The sequence below is a fragment of the Limulus polyphemus genome, unplaced genomic scaffold (assembly GCF_000517525.1).
Source record: "Limulus polyphemus unplaced genomic scaffold, Limulus_polyphemus-2.1.2 Scaffold870, whole genome shotgun sequence".
NCBI lineage: Eukaryota > Metazoa > Arthropoda > Merostomata > Xiphosura > Limulidae > Limulus > Limulus polyphemus.
The window spans coordinates 158,333-177,214 of NW_013666480.1; the positions used below are offsets into that span (position 1 = coordinate 158,333).

Below are 18,882 nucleotides of genomic sequence, written 5' to 3' on the forward strand. Positions count from 1 at the left end.
CAGATCGAGCCTGGTGTATTTTTACATGCCTTTCCGTGTAAAATGGTGAGTGGTAGAGTTCCTGATTAATCTAAGAATAACCAGAACACTAGTTTCATGACATATTAGACATTCTGAGCAAAATAACCACTAGGCTAGTCAACAAAAACTTTATGCTGGCAAATGCAAATAAACTAGACATAAATTGAAAAATGAATCCCCGATTATAAGTAATAGGCATTACTCACAGAACAAAGGTAGCTATCACCAACTTGGCATTTTCGGGATGGATGTACTGTGGAACTTATTGGTAAGTTCTGCCTATGCAGCCATTGAACTGGTGTTCTGTGGGTGATGCTGGTAGTACTGTACCCAGGAACAGTGGACTGCATACGTGTATGTGGTAGATGAAGGTATAGTAACTCCATGGACACAAGTAGTGTTATGTCTAGTGTACTTGTGCTATGTAATGAGGTTTTAGAGCTATACATGAAATAAGCTGTTTCCTGTCCAGAGAAAGAGCAGCATTGGCTCGGGCAGTTATCTGTCTGAGGATGTATGAACTCCTCATATTGTTTTGTAATTATGAGCTATTAGTTTCCAAGCTTCCCACTGGAAAGTTATTGGTACGGTGAGTGAAATGGAAGTAATCAAGGCTTGTAGTAATACTAGGGTTGAATTCACAATAACACATAAGAAAGTAAGTATCCGGTTTACCAACACATTTAAGATTGCTAGTTGAGGATGGTGCGTACATTCTAAACTAAATGCAGTGGTAATAACTCAAACTCAGAATTACTTTCAATCAATGTCTTGTCAACTCTCTTGCTATTCTACAGACCTATATTATTATTCTGAGGAAATTAGTTTGACTTAAAATAACACAATCATAGCAATAATTCCATTCCATTCAAGGAGCGAATATTCTAAATGGTTTATATAATATCATAAACCATTATAGCTGTTATGAACTAATAGATTCAGGTGGTCTGCTCCACTGTAATTTTACTCTATGCCTCAGAAATTAAAGGCCATAAACCTCTTTTAAATTTTAGGCATTAGAGCTACCTAACTGCTAATAAGTTTAAGACCCAACTATATAGACTTGTAAATCAATATCATCATCGTGTCTTATCTTCTGAACAAGTGAATTGTTCCATTATTATCTCATTTTCTTCTGACTCACTTTGGACAGCCAGGGAAGTACCTGCTACGTTCTCCTCCTCATCAGGTAAGTCGAGATAGATAGACAGACACAGTAGTGCTCTCATTGTCTTCTGATACATCAATACATCCTCTATCCGTGAGTCATGGTTTAGCCACTATAACACAATCTTGTCAGTGAAGAATGATTTTATCTAACAAAAAAAGTAAATACACCTTCATGTCCTGCATGATCAACGAAGCTCATAGTGTAATTAATGGAATTTTCAAAATATGAAATAAGCCTCACTCTAATCAGAGTCAAACTACTACCACATTGCATTGGGTGTGGGTGTTATTACCAACTTCATGTTCTACTCCCTCCAAAATATGGAGATGATAAAAAATGATGGAAAATGTTTTCAAATTTTTTATTAAAGTACAACCCCCCCTGTACAGTACCTATGAAAATTGATACAAGCAAAAATGCAAAAAATTAATTAATTATTTGAATATTTAGACATGTATTTCACTGAACATGACTTCTACATGCATGAAATTTATCCAAAAAGTTTCGGTTGCACTAAATTTAGTTTAATATAAAAATACTTGTGTTTTTCTTTTCATAACGTTATGTTTTATATCTAAATCTAAAATATCGTCACATTGATTACATCATTCACAGAATTTTTTCAGTGCAATCTGGATTAGTTGAACTTAATGGCCCAAAATGGTATCAAATACAGTTTGCTGCTTTGACATAACAAATAATACACATAAAACTAACTTCAATCATTATTAAGTTTGTCCTCTAATACTTTTAATCACTATAATAATTACAAAGTGTCATTCAGGATGCCCAATGACATCAGTTGCTCTGTTTAGGTCCCATATTGTGACCTCAGCATTTGAAACTATATTGTCTAGATTCAGCTTTAAGTTAGCAGAATATGTTTGCAAAGGGAACTTCGTATGATCCTTCATCGGTATAAAAATATCACTATTTTTTGGCAGAGATAGAGAGGTGTCCCTTGAATACCTCACTTTTAAGTACAGTCTCATGAATTTTGTGTTGTATCTGTCTCTGATTCAAGGTATTCATCTACCTATTTGGAAGACATAAATGGGCTACCCATAGCTTTCAGACTTTCCAAATCCGTATTCTCTCTTCTGTTCAAAGCAAGGTTGGCTATTCCTTTGTCTTCAAGTCCCTTCTTCTTAATCTCCTCTTGCTTAGAATTCCATTGTAGGTAGAGATCAGAGATCAAACTGCCTATTCTGGTAAGCTCCCCATACTATTGAATAAAATCTTCATAAAGCTTGAGTAAGTGATTCTGCATATTTTAGTGAAAATTGTATACAGTCTGCAGAACAACCAGAGCTCCTGCATATCTGTTGCATTCTCTCTAGATCTTTGTGCCTGCCATACACGTTTTAGAAAAAGCATCAGTTCGATTATGTTGTTTTTGTTGGAAGGGTTCCTTGGGGTAGCTCATCAACTTCAAAGAAGTCTGTGCCTCCCAAGCTTTTCTTGCTCTTGGCTCTGGTTTAAACAGATGCCATGGTCAGTTATCTGCAACAACAACAAAACTATACAATATAATCGGACTCACGTGTGACATATTGTTCCTTCATACTTATATAATATTATTATATTGCTGTTGCTGATTCTGTATCATCTTGAATGTCTACAATTTCTTAACTATAACAATAATAATTATAGTTAACTATGGTCAAACAAGAATAGCAATTCACTGGTTTCAAAGCTGATACCTGACAATACATGTACACATGAAACAGTAATTAGAAGCATACGAAAATTTGTTAGAAACCATCAAATTTTTTTATATCGCAATCTTCAACGTGTATATTGCTCAGGTCAGATGGAGTTCACAAATTAAAAACAAAAGATATCTCATGTCTGGTTTACTCACATTTTCACTGAAGTCAATATCAACACATGTAATCGGAAATATAAGAAAAAAGTCAGAAACAAAAATTAGCAAAAAATGGTTAATTTACACATATCATACACTTCAAGGGTATGTACAGGGGGGTTAGAGGGAGTTAAAATTTTGAAAAAAATATTACCAACTTTGTTTTGACCCAGTACATAAATTCAGGTGGGGTAGAACTTTAATATTTTGAAAAAGTGAAATAACACCCACCCCTAATTGCACATGCATACCACAGCCAAACCCAGTTTATTTTTTTAAACTAGTATTCCTTCATTGTTTCATGGTATAATTGTTTTATCCACCTGTTAATATCCAATTTCATGTACATTAATAAATGCAGACCGAAATCACTAAATATTCCTATAAACAATGTGACGCATCTGCACTGGGAGATGAATCATACGTAATAAGTACTAATGGCTGAATTTCACATCCAAATATCCACAGATTCAAAGTACAGATGGTAGACTGCTGTTCTGTAAACCATCATAAACTCCGATAATTACTTTGGTGAAAACTCATAAAATTTGTTAGCATACGCTTACGAGTTTGTACAGCCCTCCAAAAAATTGTAATGATGAAGATCATGTGGTGAAAAGTGTTGATTCATCACGTACTTCGTATTTTACTTGGCAATAAGGAGATTTTAAAGATTTGTTTCTTGATTTATGTAGATTTCTCCAAGTGCTACAAATTCAGTTATCCACAGTTCATCTAACTTATCATAAATAGAGTGTGCTGAAGTGACAACTAAAGGATAAGCATCAGTACACCTGGTGAAATAATTGTTAATATCCAGCATGTACAAATTACTATTATAAGTCATTGGGAGGAGGCTAATTACATTTGTGGCTATTTTCTGCAATGTAAAGTCTACATTTTATTGTTTATGTTTTTCCTGGCTTAGCCTATTTTATCATTGAGCAGCACACACAATATAGTATTAAAAAACCTCTCAATTTCTTTTTGGAATGTGGCTAGATCAATTGCTTCCACATATTGGCTGCAGTGCATAAAACGCCTTGGTGCTCTGCTGCCCGTGCATTATGCGAAGTCCAAAGAATTTCCTGCCTCAGAGTAATTTGGACCACTATGTTCATGATAAGCCAGGCACTATTTTTAGAAACAGAACATTTCATTATATTGTAGGCTAAGGCTGCTCATATAAGCATCTAAAGCTATTTGGATCTGCACTATGTTCACTGCTAGAAGAAGGCTGCAATACACCTTTTGTGAAGAAAGCATTATCGAAGCTGTATGTGGGTTTTCATTAATTTTCTAATGCAATGGATTTCACAGTTGAATGATATCCTGAAGCAGGACATTCAACAAATATACAAGCTCTCGTAATATGGTGAGAAATGCCATCTGCACTACATTTTGCTTTATAATAAAATCGTTCTTCTGAAATCTGAAATACAATGTGTAATGATACATTCTGGGGTTTTGAAGCTCTTAAGCTATTTCAAGGACACATGGTTGACTTGAATAGTGAACTTTCTACCACGCAAGTAGTACTTGACTAATGCTGCAAATGCAAGCAGTTCCTTTTCTTTCGTGCAACATTCCCACTCTGAAGCTGTTAATGTATGATTTACATATAGGAATACATATTCAAAACCTTCATGAACCTATGACAGCACTATTATGTTTCTAAAATCAATGGCATATGTATCCAACACCAGAGTATTTAGCCAACACCAAAGCATTAATTAACGCACAATTTGCTGACCAAAATGCCTTTTCTCTATCTTTAATCTACGTAAATTTGAATCACCCATAGCCAGCACCAGTATAGGTGTGTCTAACTTCAAAAGCTTGGACAACACATATTGGCAATATGATTAAAAATTCAGAAAGCTACATGATTCATCTGTTTACGTTACTGACTGGACTTAGTCCTTAATTACTGGCATCTTTGAAGGATAAGTGGTTATTTCAACCATGTTTACAGATAATCAATAAATTTCATCTGTGTGAATAAGAACAAATTTTTTGGCTTTAGTTTCAGATCTACTTTCCTTAGTCATTGGAATATTATGCTCAGAATTTCAGCAGCAGATTGAAACGTAGCTAAACCCCAGTATGTTATACATATCGCTGAAAAACATCTCTCACTGCAAAACACGCGATGAGGGTTCCATCAGTTGCTCCTGAAAAATGGTATGATTTAAAACTTACACAGCTCTTTTCAAGTGCTGAATGCATTCTTAGGTCTATTCTTATTGACTAGTTCTATAAACCAGCAGTTACTAATTAGGTCAAATGTGTTGAACCATCAAACTATTTCAAGTGCATCCAGAGATTCATCAGTTATAGCAATAGAAGGACAATGACCCACATCACCCACTCACCTCACTGGTGTCAATACAGAACTTTGGCATTCTTTCCCCTTAAAATCAATAATGCAGATCACTAAGAATTTTCTAAAGTTGTATTGCTTTGTACTTACATATACAATTTATTTCACTACATGAAATATATCTGTACTTCAAGAAAGTCTGCATTATGGCTGTTTTACCAGACACTAATTGCATATGACTATGTGATGTTTATCTATTCCATGTGGCCATCTGATCCAATAAATACCTCAGCAAGATCTGGCAACAAATCACACTTACTGAGCTCTTGTCAATGCTCTACTTTGAAGTTATTTACACAGTTTTTAAACAATGATCTCAGGTGTACTGATAGCTATATGTTATCTCTTGGGTAGTGTAAAGTTGGGGGTAATAATAATACATGGTTAGCTTCAGTTACTTCTCCTTCCCTTCACATACTATGCCAATAACTATTCCAACTTGTGGCATAATAACAGTTTGTTTAAAATTAAAACTTATCCCTGGTATAAGTCTAAAATATAGTAAGATAACTATGTGAGTTATTGAAGCTTAGTTTCAGGGCAGAAAACTATGAGCTTCATGTATGGTTTTTCATCAAGACAAAATAAACCTGAATTTGCAGAGGTTTATAAAAAACCACTTATGCATTAAAGGAAACAATGATTTGTTCATATATATGCACTCAAGCAGTCCAGTCTTTCTGGGTGCTGTAAGGCTGATATTAAATGGTTTATCTGTGTAGCTGCAGATCATCTCTTTTACAGACCATGCTGATAATTCATACACTAGGTCTATTTCTAAGATACCAATACTTAAGCCAAGATCAGAGACATCAACTAGCATGACATAGTTGAACTACTTTGGTTGCTCCAAGCTTATCCCCATTAGCTAGAAAAAATAAACATGGACTATCCAGAGTGGTAGTTTTTCTTGAGATGTCTAATACAGTGTGAGATGAATCAGAGTTCTAGCAGTTATGGTATTACTTAGAAACTAATTTTCACAGGTGTGTAACGTAGCTCTGCATGAACTAAACTACATACAACACCCCTGAACACAAATGAACTGCAACACCTGAGATCACTAACCAAAACTGACATGGAATGCATTGGTTTAATCTAGTGGCAGTTAATGTTCATGACTGACTGTCTTGATTTTTCCTAACCTTTTGATGGAAACATTGCTGTCTTTCCTGTTGCATGACAGGGTATGAATAGTTTTTATTCGATTGTCCTACCAGCCCACTTTTAAAGTAGACACATCATCTTAAGGGTCATTTCTGTCTTACAGGTGGTGCATCTATAACAATAGACTCTGGAAAGTCCCTTCTACCACTACTAGCCACTTTTATTGCACGGCAACCTCTAGTGACGTGGTTGTGAAGCTTTGGGTTAATAATGAGAATAAAGAGATGCTATTTATTATTTCGAAAACATGCGTGAGAATAGTTACTGTTGCCACAATTCTGGATCTTTTCACTCTGATAAATTGTTTTATGTGAATATCTCAAACCATGATGGGAAAGAAAAGATATTTCTGAAAGCCATGTGATGGTGCATTGCCCACTTGGCAAGCTCTCAGTAAACTCCTGAATGAGAATATACTCACAATTTGTAACTGCCATTCCGGTATATATATCTTCACAAGCAGGTAACTCAGTTAATATGTGTATGCAGCCAAACTCTCGTGAAGACAGTGCTTTTGAGCTTTGGATTTCCCTTAGGAGGTGGCTGTTCTTTATCACTTGAAATATTAGGTGCACAACTGCTACTCATTTAAATGCTTAACAGAAGCCATTACTGGACTGTCCAAATTAATATAAGATGTTGACATGCCTGTTTCAGGCAGTTACATATTCGAAACGCCTTAAGAAATCATCCAGGTTCTTTCAAGAATTAGCTTAGACAGTTGGTAGGTTTATCACCTTCACCTCATTATCATTAAACTGCAGCAGCAAATACACACGCCTTTGTTTGGTGTCTCTGAGATGGCTAGCAAAGTAGGTACCAAATTCATCGATGTCACTGACTCCTCTCAAAAACCTGAAATTTTTAGCATTTGCCTAAACATGTAGTTATCATTCCTGATCAGCAGATTGATAAGTCACTCTGGTAAACACGAATTCAGGCTGCTCCACTCAAAATTGAACGCCAGATGACTTCTGGCTTCTACATTCCAAATCTCTTGCTAGAAGAGCTTATGGTTACACTAATGACCCTGTCTCTTCTCAGAAGCTTGAAAAGTGCCAGGCCATGGCTCAGATCCTTAACTTGAATTATTAATTGTGAATTATCGCAAAGTAAAGCAATGTGCAGGAGAGCATCCAGAAGAGAATTTCTTATAGCCAGTGCAATAATGCAGGCTTCATCTTTACTCCAACGGTTATCTTTCTTTTTCTGTCATAAGCATTTCATTTTGCAAAAGACCTTTTCATTTTAATGAAGTTTTTATGCAGTTACTAAATTACAGTCAGAGGCGTCGTAAGGCACTGGCACATGGCGCTCGTGCCCTGAGCCCTGATTCTATTTGACAGTGCTCCGAATTCTCAGTTGGTGTCTGGAAAAATTAGAATAAAAACCATGATCGATATCATACTGAACCGCCGAAAATTCTCGCTATTATGGGCCCGAGTCTCGAATCTTATAAGTATCTAGTGACGCCCGTGATTAAAGTACATTTCTAAGGTTTGCTATGTAAAATAGGAAAAGTTAAGAATGAAACACAATAGCACCGAATGAAGGGCGAGATTTTAAGTAAAGAAAACCAAATGTGAAAGGTCAGATAAAACTAGATTAAAAGTTCTGTGCAAAACTAAAATAAAAAAGGTACACATGTGTTAGGTGTAGAACATAAGAACATAGAACAATGAGATGAAGCACCACTTCACACACAGACTTTGGCTTTTTATTTCAAATCTGCAAAGGACCTATATGAAGTTGCAAAAACAATTTTCAAAATTCATAAAACATTATATACGTGCGCTAATCACATGTCGAATTCCAGGAATTTGTGTGAATCTATATTCCATGTTATAGTCGTATAGAACCCTTACAATGAGGTTGTTCCCAATACAGCCATTCTCTGAGACATTCGATAACACCAAGATTACCTTTTGCAGTACAAGCTAGAACTTAAAGATAAATCGAGTACATTACTTGTAGCATAATTTCCGGTTCTTAACTAAAACTTATAAGTATTTACAAATTTTTTCTGAAATTTAGATAAAACTATAGAATAATTTAGTATATGAAGGCTGCCTACCACATACATTCAAAAGTATATTTAATTTAGTTATATTTAATCTCAGTATCTTGGTTCAATATATTCGAAAGTTGATGGATATCATGGAAAAGCTGAAAAATTTCATGTCACAAAAATTTTGTATTTTCTAAACTGATATACCAAATAAAGAACAGTTAACAAATGAAACAATGGAAAAAATTCTAACTTGTGTAAGTCTCTTTATTACCTGTTAATATGATTACGGAAGTCGCTTGTAGAGGGAATGACACAAGAGTAGGGTCTATTAAGTATAAACCTTATTGATCAATCATTGTGGTATGTAACCTTTGTTTAACCTAGAGGATTCGCGCAAGTTTAAGTTCGTTCTACATTCTGTTAAAAAAACACAAAAAAACAGCCAATTAAATTCACGTAGAACACCTGAACGAAAATTTAGACGCAATTATATGAATATACCTAAATATGCCGTTCTTATATCCATAACTAGTTGTTGGAAGGTGAAATTAACAATTATTTCAATTGCGAAACTAGCAAAGGTAACACATTTTCTTTCTCCTGGTGTCTGAAAGGTTCCGGATTCAATCCACATCGCAGGTAATTCAAAATCTGGATTACCATGGAAAAATGTATGCCCAAGTAATTGTTTCTTCACTAATCGTGTGAAGTAAAGAATGTTATATTACGAATTATTAAAATGTGCCTTACTAGCAGTTGTTGTTAGGTTACTCCTTTGACTGATTTAATAAAATTTTCATTTGGTGAGTTAGAAATTAAGGTTCAATTCCATGCGTAGATGATACAAAAATAGGATTTTACAGACATCACAGTGTGATATGAGCACTAGAGCCATTTAGAGTGGGAGGACAATACGTAGGACAATACGGTTCCGTAGTACAATAGCTTAATTTGATTATTAAAAGTAAATAATGTCCAATAGTAGTTTTCTTTGTTGGATGTTCATATTCAAACTGGTTTTATACAAGAAAGTTCGGCTTTACTACAAGCATAACGTGTTTCATACTTAACAAACCCTATTACATTTAAGACTTTAAGAAGGTGAGTAAATGCACAAAGAGTTTAAAATAAAAATACATAAAAAATTGGAAAGGTGAAATAAAAATATGAAGAGTAATAAATTTAAAAAGGATAAAAAGCAATTAAAGTAACTATTGTGAAGGGAAGTAAAAATTATTAAAGAAAAATGTGAATAAATCTAAATTTAATTATGTATAAAGCCTTTAAAGGGGAGATATCTGTTACTGTTTTTTTTCTAGAAATTCTTACATGAAAAATGTGAATCATATCTATGCTTGTTAAAGTGTAGGGTCTAGTAAAGAAGTGGTAGTTTATTCAAAGAAATTATGAGGTAGAATCGCTTTTATCGCCCCCTATGGAAGATTGTAGTATCTGTTGTATTTTAGCAACTTTGATACAGATTTAGGCTAGTATTAGTATTACAAGTGTATGTAACATTGTAAGACTAAGAACAGAAAGTAAATGAAATGGCTTCGGACGACAAAAAAGGTTCAAATAAATCCGAGAAGGGAAAACGTCTTACTCAAGAACAGATAGTTTATGGCTTTAACCAGCTTCGTCAAGAACAAAGAAATATAGTATCGAAATTAGCGGAGCTGGAAATGGACTTAAATGAACACAGGTAAGGCACAGCATAAAAATGATTGATAGTGGTTTTGTATTTTACTTTTTCAGTATTTGACCATTCACACTGAATCGTAAATACCGAAACATAAAAACGTTTAGGAATAGGAGTAGAGTATGTACATATGTGTTCACTGCCTGTATGAGTATTTCCAACTTAATTAGTTAATGGCAATGCTAGTTTATTGTGAAAATAAAATAATTAAAAAAAAATAATTTTCTAAGAAATTTTATAAAAACAGATTAACTCATTAAGTGAAGGATTCAGTTGTAAATTTTGTAATAATTTATTTAGGAAAGAAAGTTGTGAGGAATTTTCTTTACTCTTAAACGTGTGGATTGTTTATGACCATTTTGTCAGCCACCTTTGAAAAACGTAACCTATGCACAAAATTGGACCACTGGGTCATTTCAAGGCTATTCTTGCACACCCACCGAAAACGAAGAATTAAGTATAAACTTATCTTATTTTTCAGGACATTATTGTTTATTTAAAAAAACTAAAGTTTAAAGTGCTGGCCTCCACTACTGCTTCTGGTAACTAATCCCATAAACCAAACACCCTTTTACTGTTAGTGTTAGAAAAAAACAAATTATCTGGAGCCTAAACTTGTCTTTTACAAATCTTAAACCTGTGACCCCTCTTACTGTTGTCTTCAGAATATAGCACAAAGAAATGAGAGGATTTTGTCTTAAAGATCTCCAAGATAATCTTTTAAACTTTAGTAATATAACTTCTTGTCCTTCTTTTTTCAATAGAAAAGAAGTTGAGATCTTAACCTATTTCTGCAAGATAACTTGTCTGTCTGTATAATATTAACAATCCTGGTAGCCCTTCTTTCAACCTTTTTTAATAAGTCAGTATATTTTCTTAGATAATTAGACTAAAGTTTTACACAGAATTCTAAGTGAGGGACAATTAGTGATTTGTATAAATAGATGATTACTTTCTTTGACTTGCAATCAATATGTATATAAATGAACCATAAATTTCTTTTAGCTTTACTACTAACAATAGAGCATTGCCTGAGTGACTTATCTAGCACAATCCCACAAACCTTTTCTTCAGTCATGCTGTTGATTAGGTTTCCATCTATTTGAGTATATGATGATTTAAGTTATGATAACCCAGTGCATTATCTTTCACATGCTATAAAGTTCTTTCTGTGATACCTGCCTCCCAGTGGCTCAGTGATATGTTAAGGCTTGTAACTCTGGGATTTGATACATTTGGTGGGTGCAGCACAGATAGCCCATTGTGTATCTTTGTGTTTAACAACAAACAAACTGTTATACCTTAACATCTTAAATACATCTAGAAATATGCAAGTGTTTAATGTCATTTGAAATCTTGCTAATTTACTCTCAGCAGTAATTTACTATCACTAATATTCATTTAAATAAGGAAAAACAAAGGCCTAAGCACTGACCTACTGTTTAACTGGATTCCATTTCTAAATTTGTTTTCTGTCTCCTAGCTACTGTATAATTAAGCAGTTAGTCTATCCCCAACCCCTACTGATATAACTTCCTTAGCTAATCTTCTCTATGGCACCTCATCAAAAGCCTTTTGAAAATCTAAGTACATGAAGTCCACGCCACATCCATCATCCAGATATCTAATATTCTCAATAAAAAGCCAACAGATTAATAATGCAAGATTTGCCTTTAGTTGATATATGTTAGATCTGTTGTGATGATATATTTTAAGTAATTGTGTTAAGATATATATTCTGTTAGTTTGAAACTTTTATTATATACTTGCTGAATGGCTGTCATACGATAGTAAATGGTTATTAATTCTTCTTCTGAAATTTAAATGTAAATAAATGTTTTATAAACACGTTTTTTAAAAACTAATTTTAGTTACAATGTGTGTATACAGAATGTTTATCTATTTTCTAGTATTTCATAAAAACATTTTGTGTGTATATTTGGTTAAATCCTGTAAGTTATTCTTTATTAAATCTTCAAATCTTCTTCGCGATAAGTTGTTATAGATTGAAACGTGAAAAAACTGGTTCTCGAAGAAATATTTCTACATGGTCAAGTGTCTAACTTTGCTATTTATTAATTGTGATGACAAAGGCAATAAATTTTATGCTGAAAGACAAATGCACAGAGGTATAACTTTTTTGTAAACATTGCTTATAAATGTTTTGACCAAATTAAAAAAAATTATTACCTAAGGTGAAAAACAGAATGTATTGTAGTGCCATTTGTTAGGCTAAAAAGATGTTTAATTTGTTTTTGACACATAGAGTCACTGGTGTTTATTATGTAATATGATATTATCCCTGAATTAATCTATAATTGTATTCCTATGTTAAAAAAACTCTTAAAATCCTGACTTAACTGGGATTTGAACACAAGCAATATAACCACTGTGTCATCCAGTCTATGTAATTGAATGTTATAAATAATTTAAATCCCTAATGTAAACTAACATATTATTCTGGTTTTTCATAATATTGTAATATCTTGCTCTAAACATGATGAGTCAGTAATTAACAAAAGTTACAAAAATCCTTACTCGATTGGGACTTTTGCTTGAGAGAAACTACTTAGCCAATTTGAATGTTACTAATGGAGTTGAGCATTATCGACAAATGGAGTGTTACAAACAGAGTGGTTTTTATTATGTTGATATACATGGATGTGAAGGTAAATTTTATTTTGTTTTTAGCACAGCAGGTAAATTATCTTTTATTTTTCCTTTTTTTACTAAGTTCTTTGGAATTTTTCTATCCCATGTAACTTAAACTTTTCAATATTGAAACTAATTGTTCACTTTATGAGGCAAATATAAAACTATCCTTTTAAATAAAATAAGTATATATAACAATATCGGCCCTTACCAGCATCTTAGAATCAACAGCAAATTTAACATTACTTCTAAACAAGAAGCTATTTAAATCATTTAGGTCTAAAGTGAACAACATAGATCCCGCAATCGAACGCTTAGGATTCTTACTAGTCACATTCAACATTCTTTAACAGTTGATAAGATTAGCAGCAAGACATAAATGAATGTTGTTATTCTGATTGTAAAATACATGTGTTTGTATAAGACTAACATAAGTGTTAGTAACTACATGACAGAGTGTTATTCAAAGAATTGTATGGTTAGCCACACAGGCAACAAAGATATCCAAATTAAAGAATAGGTTAAAAAAATCACTAAGTTTTTCATATTTTTATTTTCAGAAGATGAGTTTCAAGCTAGCACTCTTTGTCAGATTGTACAGCTGGTTGTAAGCTTTATGATCTGATGAAGAGCACTAGCTCAAAATGTCATCCTTTCAGAACAAAAATATAAAAAACTTGGCAATTTTTTAACATATTCTTTAATTTAAAATGTTATTCAAAGTCAACCAAGAAAGAAACCAGTGTAAATTAAATGTAACTCTTCATACCTATAAAATAATCTGTTAAAACTTAAAGGAATGCAAAATACTAGTACAGACTACATTGTATGGCAATCAATTCTACCACAGAACATACAAGCAAAAAAAAAATCACTAAAACTGAGCAAAGTGGAAGTGAAAAAAAAACAATTAGGCTAAAATTGGGAGATGTACAGATAGCCCATTATGTAGCCTTGTGCATAACAGCAATATTTGAGTACTTTGATTATTGGAATAATTGAAAATAGTAATAATTGGCAACCACAATTTTGATTAGTTGATTATTTTCTTGACAAGTGATTTAGTTTTAATTTTGACTAATCAGTTGTTGGAAAAATTTGAAACTAATTTTGATTAATCGACTTAATCACAATTTCATTTAATCAATTATTTATCATGACGCTAATCAATGTAATTGCCGCCACATAGGTATTTGATAACCTAAGTTAATTGATTAAATTGCTCAGCTCCAGTTGTGACAATAATCAATTAAGTTGAACAAATTTGAATTGGTTGATAGTAATAACAAGTATTTTGATAACTGGACAGTTGAAATTTTGAAAAATAATCATTTTCATGGCATTAATCAATTTAATTGTAATTTCAATTACTGGACAGTTGGAATAATTGAAAATAGAAAAATCAAAAATAGTAATTGTGAGTAGTTGATTATTTTCATGATGTTAGTCAATTTAATTTTAGTTTCGATTAATTTATTATTTTATGTGATACTATCTGATGTGTTTGATGATTGTATATATTGGTTAATCACTTTTATCACTCAGCTATGTCCAGAGAAATAAGAGCACGACTCTCCAAAAGCTAAGGCATTTAAGAAAAATCTTTCTGAGATAATTTAAAAAATTAAAATGCTCATATGTTCTTAACATAAGTTATGGACAAAAAAGTACCATATGGTCCTTCAAAGCTGTTCCTGCTACTTACCCATGATATAGTAAAAATTTAAATACCGTCACACCCTTTATTTTCAAAATGGTACCACCTCCTCTCACCCAAAGCTATCTCGACCTTGATTTGCCTTTTAAGCATTGCTAAAAAAAATTTTTCGCTAATAGCACTCCCAGTCTATTATACCCCTTTATTTTCGTGCCATATCAGAACATGTGCATGTCATGTGACTACCTCCACCAATCATATTGCACCAACTTTGCTAGCACAGGTGGTTCCTTCTACTATTCTAGCACAGTCATCACTTTCTGGATTGCCATTCTAGTGTATATCAGAACGTGTGTATGTCATGTGACTACCCTCCACCAATCATACTGTGCCACCTTTACTAGCGCAGGTAGTTCCCTCTACTATTTTAGCACAATCCTCACTTTCTTGATTGGCATTCTAGTGTATAGACCTGTGTTTTAACTCATTCTTCATGTGACTACAAAATTTTGATCACAAATTTGTATTAATTTCAACTTCAAGTTTTGACTTCTTGTGTTTGATTTCCATTGTTTCTACTCCTTTGTTTTAGAAATTTGTTTTTCGATTGCTAATTTTTTCATATGAATTTGAGATTTAATATGGGGGATGATGGAATTCCTGCAATAGTAGACAATGGTTCTGACAGGAGTTCCCAGATCTTGGTTGACGATGTCTGCTGGGGAAGCATAGGCTTTAGTTTGCTGGGAGTTCGTGTCTTACGTTCGGCTGATGATTTCTTTCTTTCATTTTACAATTTTTGTGAGGAACGATATAACTACTGAGTGGATATTTCTTTCTATGGCACTTTCAACCCATTACTACTTTTCCATGTAATCTGCTGGGTTAGGTAATGTTCTTTTTCCCAGGAGATATGTGGTAAGTTTTTTCACTGTGTATTCCTCACTCCCAGTTAAAATTGCCAAGGAGCATTTCAAGACATTTTCAATAATGTCTAAAATGACCAATATTTTCCTCCATCTCATAACAATATATTCTTGAGCCTCTTACAGCATATACATAAGCATGAAAATCCTTCAAGTTAGATTGGATTTTTTAAGCCAAGAGAGATTTTGTCCCTCATTACTGTAACATTAAATTTTGACTTTTTTTATTATATTTTGATAAACCTCGGCATCCATAATTTTACTAGTTTTTAGAGGTGTTATTGTGGTCACAGGAAGATTGAAAAGATTATTATAGAAAAAACAAAATTTGTTTGATCAAGTTCAATATAATAAGGACCATTCTGATACTGACAGCTTTTGATAACAGAATTCTTATTTGTTGGTAATGCTATAATACTTTTGAAGCTCTAACATTTTAATGAGTGTGAAGGCTAATTATAGTTATATTTAAACATTTAGAAAAAGGACTCTAGTTTATAGATAAATGATCAGGACAAAGCTGCATATTTTCCAAATATTTTAAGGTGTTTAGATGGCCTAATTTATTATTATTGCTCTAATTCCTGTTTGTGTCAAAATAAACATTCCTCTTAAAGATGTACTATGCAGATATTGAAAAATTGGCATAAAGGATTATGTTACTAAAAATAAGCGAGTCTGATAGTATTTAGGATGAGTTGTTACTTAAATAACATGAGAAGTTTTGTTACTTAAATATGAACCTTTTTTTTTTCATTAATGGTGTGTATATATGTGTGTATGTGTTGGGGAAAAATGACTGTACGGTCAGTTGGTCAGTACAGTATATGGTAGGTACTAAAGAATATATTACAAAGACATTTCAAACTAGTCTAATTATTGTGTTTTCATAGTAATAGTTAGGCATTCAACTGTTCTAAATGAAACAACTGGATAGTCAGTCACCCTTGCATTATTGTGTATGTATATATTTTTCTAGGCTGGTTGCAGATGCATTAAAAGAAGTAGATGGGGATAGAAGGTGCTTTAGAATGGTGGGAGGAGTTCTTGTTGAGAGAAATGTTAAACAAGTTTTTCCTGCTATACTTAATAACAAAGAACAGGTAAATACAATGAAATTTTTTGTGTAAACAATTGAAGTTAAATTGTATTGAATATCCAGATGTAACGTATAAATACATTTATATGTATGTTGTTAATTTTAAGAAATGCTTTGAATTGTGAAAAAATAGTTCTTCAATTTGTTTTTAGTTTTGAAGAGTTTACTAAATTTTGATATTTTGGGAATATTTGTTTTTTTATTTTTTAATAGCTTTCCAAAGTAGTAGATGCTCTAAATCAAAAGGTCACAGCTAAAGGACAAGAGATTAATGAGTATCGAGAAAAATATAATATCCAAGTTCGCGGTGAGCCTGTTTCTTTACCTTCTCCAGCTAAACCATCAGAGCAACAGCAGTCACAAACCTCTGGCGTGTTGGTTGAAAACAAAACCTAAAGATTATTAATGACTATGTAGTGATTAGATTAATCTGTTTAACAGTCAAAACTATTTGGTATTAATCTTATTGTGTAAGCTAACACATGTGTTGTCTGTTTTATACTTTTTTCATGTAAAACTATATTGGACAGAATGAGTTTGAATTTTTTTGGTTAAAGTTTTTGGAAGACCTTAGATACATAATGTCTCTCATGCTTTGTAATAATTATCATAGTACTCATAAAAGTGAATAAGCTGTTATTAAATTACTAAATCTGGGGCATGGATGCTGTACTATTTCTTGCATATGACAGTACAACTGGCAATGCACTGTATAATGTTTTTGTCAGCTCTAGTGCTAGTTTTAATCATCCCTGAAGCACTTGTACCATACCATTTTAACAAATAAAATATATCTTTAACAACAATGTTTATTCATGACATATGCTTCATATCTTTAGCAAGCTCTCTCTTCTGCCACAGAAGGTTGTATGCATATATAACTGGAACCTTGTTTTTACTAATGAAATGTACCTTTTGAATATTTTGCACAGTTTGTCCAACTTATTTTGTTAGTTTCTGAGACAGTGACAAGTGTTAAACATCTACTTTTCTTTCTTGTTTCATAATAGCCTTTGTTTTGACTATTTAATTTCCATGTTTTTGATTTGCCAATTCAAAAAATGCTCATTTGTTAAGAGCACAGGTCATGACCTCTGAAACATGTTTTTATAAAAACTGTTGTTCCACTTTGAACCATTATCTGCAAATAAATTTGTGTATTAGCATGAGCATCTACTATTGAATCTTGTTACTTGTATTGTCCACATTTAAAAGTTACCTTGAAATGATCATTCCAAGGTTATTTCAGATTGTCCAGCCTAAAAAAAAGCAGTTGTGTAATAAATGTTTCTTGCTAGTGTTCATCACATGATAATTTGAGATTTTGATTTGTCAACATCAGTTGTTGATTCTGATTTCTTAATTCAGTGAGAGTGTTCAACAAGACTACTCATTTGCTTGATTCTGTATTACTTTTAAAATGATGAAAATTTAATAAATATCTCTACAGCCTCATTAACTAATGTTCCTAATTATCATTAGATTTACCAACAGCTTTTCAGTTTTTATCAACCAACTCAGGATTTACTGCTCTATAATATTTAGACTTCAAATAAAACAAAATGTTAGAAGTTTGCTACAATATTTTATTTGTATCTAGACTATGATTTGCAAATGAAGTAGATGTTAAAACTTTTGTTATAGTAGCTCTTCAGTGTTTGGTTTTGGTCTTTAAAGATAGCTGAATGTTAGAAGTTAATCATAGTACCTTGTCTTTTTTAATGTGTGGTTATTCAAGACAGTACTTGGTACTAGCAAGTTAATAATAAAAATAATAATTAAATAATGCTTACAAAAAATAAGTTCTATCTTTTTCATTAATCCAACCAAAAAAGTAACTGTATTGATTAATTTTTGAAAAATGCTCTCACTTGTAATGGTTTCGATTTTTTTATATTAGTATGTGCTAGGAAGGTATTTCAGTAAGATAAATCAGTACAATATAAATATTGATGTAGGAGTAAAACTATAAACAAATACAGTATTGAAAATTACCAATCTTTATAAAATTACCAATAACATTTTCCTGTAATCTTCTCAGCTAAGAAATACCAGCCAAATTTGTAGATTATCTAAACTGGTTTGTGATTTCGACTTGCAATGTGTGGACAATTAAAAACTTGTTAACTATAGCAATTTACTGATTTATCATTATTAAAAACCAGATGAAGTTACTCTGTGACTTGAGTAACAAGATAAGTGCTGATTTTACTTGTTTAGTAGTAGCCG

At 32.5% G+C, this 18,882-nt stretch overlaps 1 protein-coding gene across 1 annotated transcript; it reads left to right on the forward strand.

Annotated features, from left to right (window-relative positions):
• Window positions 1-10,047: 10,047 nt before the first annotated feature.
• Window positions 10,048-18,112, forward strand: LOC106460962 (prefoldin subunit 2-like). Its single transcript, XM_013920723.2, has 3 exons — window positions 10,048-10,322; window positions 16,534-16,657; window positions 16,867-18,112. Exons 1-3 carry the CDS (start codon window positions 10,168-10,170, stop codon window positions 17,047-17,049), a joined length of 462 nt encoding a protein of 153 aa, XP_013776177.1. The 5' UTR covers window positions 10,048-10,167; the 3' UTR covers window positions 17,050-18,112.
• Window positions 18,113-18,882: the final 770 nt, after the last annotated feature.

Excerpts from the sequence above, each read along its gene's own strand:
- LOC106460962 (XM_013920723.2), top strand. The coding sequence starts at position 10,168 with ATGGCTTCGGACGACAAAAAAGGTTCAAATAAATCCGAGAAGGGAAAA. Across the intron at positions 10,323-16,533 it reads ATGGACTTAAATGAACACAG|GCTGGTTGCAGATGCATTAA; the intron begins GTAAGGCACAGC and ends ATATTTTTCTAG. Across the intron at positions 16,658-16,866 it reads TACTTAATAACAAAGAACAG|CTTTCCAAAGTAGTAGATGC; the intron begins GTAAATACAATG and ends ATTTTTTAATAG.